The sequence below is a fragment of the Orycteropus afer genome, unplaced genomic scaffold, assembly GCF_000298275.1.
Source record: "Orycteropus afer afer isolate SDZICR_OR568_19922 unplaced genomic scaffold, OryAfe1.0 scaffold00104, whole genome shotgun sequence".
Lineage (NCBI taxonomy): Eukaryota > Metazoa > Chordata > Mammalia > Tubulidentata > Orycteropodidae > Orycteropus > Orycteropus afer.
Window position 1 is genome coordinate 8,300,221 of NW_006921691.1, and position 3,732 is coordinate 8,303,952.

At 41.4% G+C, this 3,732-nt stretch overlaps 1 protein-coding gene across 1 annotated transcript in view; it reads left to right on the top strand.

The window, feature by feature from the left end:
- The first annotated feature begins 2,044 nt into the window (after positions 1-2,044).
- ANKDD1B (ankyrin repeat and death domain containing 1B) overlaps positions 2,045-3,732 on the top strand; it is a 102,873-nt gene continuing 101,185 nt past the window's right edge. Inside the window, 2 exon segments of the mRNA XM_007943372.1 lie at positions 2,045-2,108; positions 2,111-2,232. Coding sequence (XP_007941563.1) covers positions 2,045-2,108; positions 2,111-2,232 — 186 coding nt within the window.

Consider the following 3,732-nt stretch of genomic DNA (forward strand, 5'->3'; position numbering starts at 1 on the left):
ACCTCCTGAAATGGATGAAGATCAAACCATTCTTTTTGATACAATTACCCTGCATATACTTTCCATCTTTTTCTTGATGTTTCCTGCATCATTCAATATTTTGCCCATGCAATCTTTCAGTATTGCAACTCAAGGCTTAAACTTTGTCCTCAGTTCTTTGAGCCTGAGAAATGCTGAGCGTGTTCCTCCCATTTGGTTTTCTAACTCCAGGTCTTTTCACATTTCATTATAGTAATTGGCTTTGTCTGCTCAAGCTGCTCTTTGAAATCTGCTGTTCAGCTCTTTAATCTTGTCATTTCTTCCATTTGCTTTAGCTACTCTCCACTCAAGAGCAAGTTTCAGAGTCTCTTCTGACATGCATTTTGGTCTTCTTTTCTCATCTTTTAATGACTTCTTAATTACTTCATGGAGATGTTCTTGATATCATCCCACGATTCTGGTTTTCGGTCATTGGTAATCAGTACATCAAATCTATTCTTTAGATGGTCTCTAAATTCAGGAGGGATATATTCAAGGTCATCTTTTGGTTCTTGTAGACTTGTTTTAATTGACTTCAACTTCAAGTTGAACTTGCATATGAGCAGTTGATGGTCTGTTCCACAATCGGCTCCTGGCCTTGTTTTGGCTAAATATACTGAACTTTTCCATTGCCTCTTGCCACAGATGTTGTCAGTCTGATTCCTGTGTACTCCATCTGGCAAAGTCCACGTGTATAGCCACCATTTGTGTTATTGAAAAAAGGTATTTGCAATGAGTAAGTCATTGGTCTCGCAAAATTCTGTCATGCGATCTCCAGAGTTATTTCTGTCAGCAAGGCCAAATTTTCCAACTACCAGTGATTCTTCTTTGTTTCCAACTTTTGCATTCCAGTCACCAGTGACAATTAACACATGTTGATTCCATGTTCAGTCAGTATGACATTTTGTCATATATTTGTTTTTCCATTTATAACTTAAGGAAACATTATTTTGAATTTAATGTCTCAAATATAATGTCTCAATAATAAGAGAAAAACTGACAAGTTTGAAAGAAGCATTGACATTTCATAGTTTTATTAAAATGAAACACATTTTATGGATAACCAATATGTGGTATATACATACAATGAAGAATTATTCAGCTATGTTGTTGTTGTTGTTACGTGCTGTCAAGTCAGACCTGAGTCATAGCGGCCTCTCTTGGGTTTCCCAGGCAGTATCTCTACGAAGTAGATTGCCCAACCTTCCTTCTGAGGAGTGGCTGGTGGGTTTGAACCACCAGGCTTCTGGTTAGCAGTCAGATGTCTTAGGCCCTACATTACCAGAGCTCCTATTCAGCTATAAAGAGAAATAAATTTCTGAGCATGCCACCACATGGATGAACCTTGAAAACATGATGTTATGTGAAAGAGCCAGACACAAGAGGACAAACATAATATGATCCCACTTATAGGAATTATCTAAAATGGGTAAATCCATCAAAACAAAAGATTAGTGGTTACCAGGGGGACTGGGGGAAGGAGGGAATGGGGAATGAAAACAGAAAAAAAAAAAAGAAAAAGATTTAATAAATTCACAAAAATTAAAACCAGATTACCTTTTGTATTTGTTTATATTTTGGAGTCAGAATTTGTCTTGTCTCTGTATCATTTCATTTTTTAAAAGAATTATCCAAGAAATATTAATTGTATAATTAATATCAAATGAGAAATTAAGAGAGTCTGATTTTATTTAAAAGAAAATTCTGGAAGCCTAGTTAGAAATGATTCCATATTGAAATTCCAGTAATGTTGGTTACAAACCCAACCTCCACACTTCTCAAAATTTTATGAAGAATTGGTAGAGTTTGTTGAGGGCTTGTAGGTTTCTCAGGAAGTTTAATTTCAGGTGAAACCAAACCATAACCTGAAGGCGAAATTTTCCCAGATTAGTCCAAACCAGGGCAGCGCTGGAGAACCTGAAGCAAGTTGGTCGCAGACCCGCCCTTCCGCTGGGCCGACCTCTGCGGTCCATGCGCACACTGTTTCTGGAGTCCGGCCCGAGCTTGGGCTGCTACAGAGGCGGACATGGATCCGGGCGGGCGCGCTCTGGGTCATGGGGCCGCAGCCAGGGCACTGCTGCTAGGGGTGGCGTAGCCGCGAAGGGGCTTAAAGAAGACCTGAGGGTCGCGGCTGCCTGGGCCCGGCGATGCCTGTCCCGGATCCCAAAGCAGGAAGGCCTTGGGAGGAAGAGGTGGAGACGGGAGACGAGCTCTGTGAGGAAAAGTTTCAGAAAATCAGGCGGTGGCGGTGGCGATGGGCAATGGGGTGGGCTGGGGCGAAGGGACTTGAGAAGTTGTCCAGTGCAGCGCCTCTGGACGCTGTGGGGAAGTTCAGGCGACGACTTGCCCCAGGGTGCCAGCACTGAGCCATCCTCCACCCCTGCACACCCTGTTCCCTGATTTTCAACTTTGGAGCCCAAGTTTTAGTTTATATCCTACCCCTACCCCCACCAACCGCTTTTGTGGATAGAGGAAAAGTTTGACTCTTCCAACAAAGAAGATTATTAGAGAAATGATTAAGCCCTTTTGCAAATAAGGAAAGAATTTCATGTACCCTGTCTCCTATATCCTGACTCATGCATTGATTTATTATTTGACTTTCCTTAACCTTCCTGTACTTAGGTTTTTCTGTTTTGTTTTGTTTGAGCATGGGATAGATCATCTGTGCCTTGGGAATAAATTTGCAGACTAAACTGGACACTCTTGAAGAGTCTTCAGAAGTTTAGAATGACTACCATCCTTACCAGGGTAAACCATCCCAAGACTGGCTAGCTGGGATGACCTCACTTTGTAGAGATCAGCCTTGAGGTCGTGTACCAGTGACTTAATATAATGTGCAATTAATTTGTTAATTCATTCTAGAAATATTTTTTAGGGCTTACTATTTGCTAGACACATACTAGATGTGGAAATGCAGAGAGGATATAACAACTCCTAAGAACATGACAAAGGAGCTCTGGTGGCATAGTGCCTAAGGCATTTGACTGCTAATCAGAAGGTTGGAGGTTCAAACCTACCAGCCATTCTGTGGAAGGAAGATAGGGCGATCTACTTCCAAAAAGATTTACTGCTTGGGAAACCCAATGAGGGTTGCTATGAGTTGGAATCGACTCGATGACAGTAAGTTTGGTTAGTTTTGGGAAGAACATTACCAGGAAGTTCACTTTCTGGTTGTGGAGGGGTGATAATGTCACAAGTAAACAAATAAATGAATAAGGTAATTTGAGGAAGCAGTAATTTTTGTGAGGATCAGAAAACAGCATAGTATGACTAGGAAAAACGTTAACTTTGGTGGTCAAGTAATGCTGGACATTTGAGCAGACACTGATAGGAATGTACTAACTATGGAAAGTCCAGGAGGAAGAGTATTACAAGCAGGAGTAATAGATAGTGCAAGGCAGTAGTGAAATTGATATTTTCAAGAAACGGAAAGAAGACCAGTCTGGGACATAAGGAGTGAAACCCTCTGCTATTGGGTCATTTCTTTTTTTTTTTTTCTCTTGTGATTTGGGTGAAAATTTACAGAGCAAATACACTTTCCATACAGCAGTTCACATACACGTTGTCTCATGACATTGACCACAATTTACTACAATGCAACATCTCCCCTCCTACTTTCTCCTGATAGTTACCTCTTCCCTGTGTCCATCCCTCCATGCCCTCCTGCCCCCTGAGCTGTCTCCCTGTGCATAAGCAGCCCTTCTTTCTCCCATG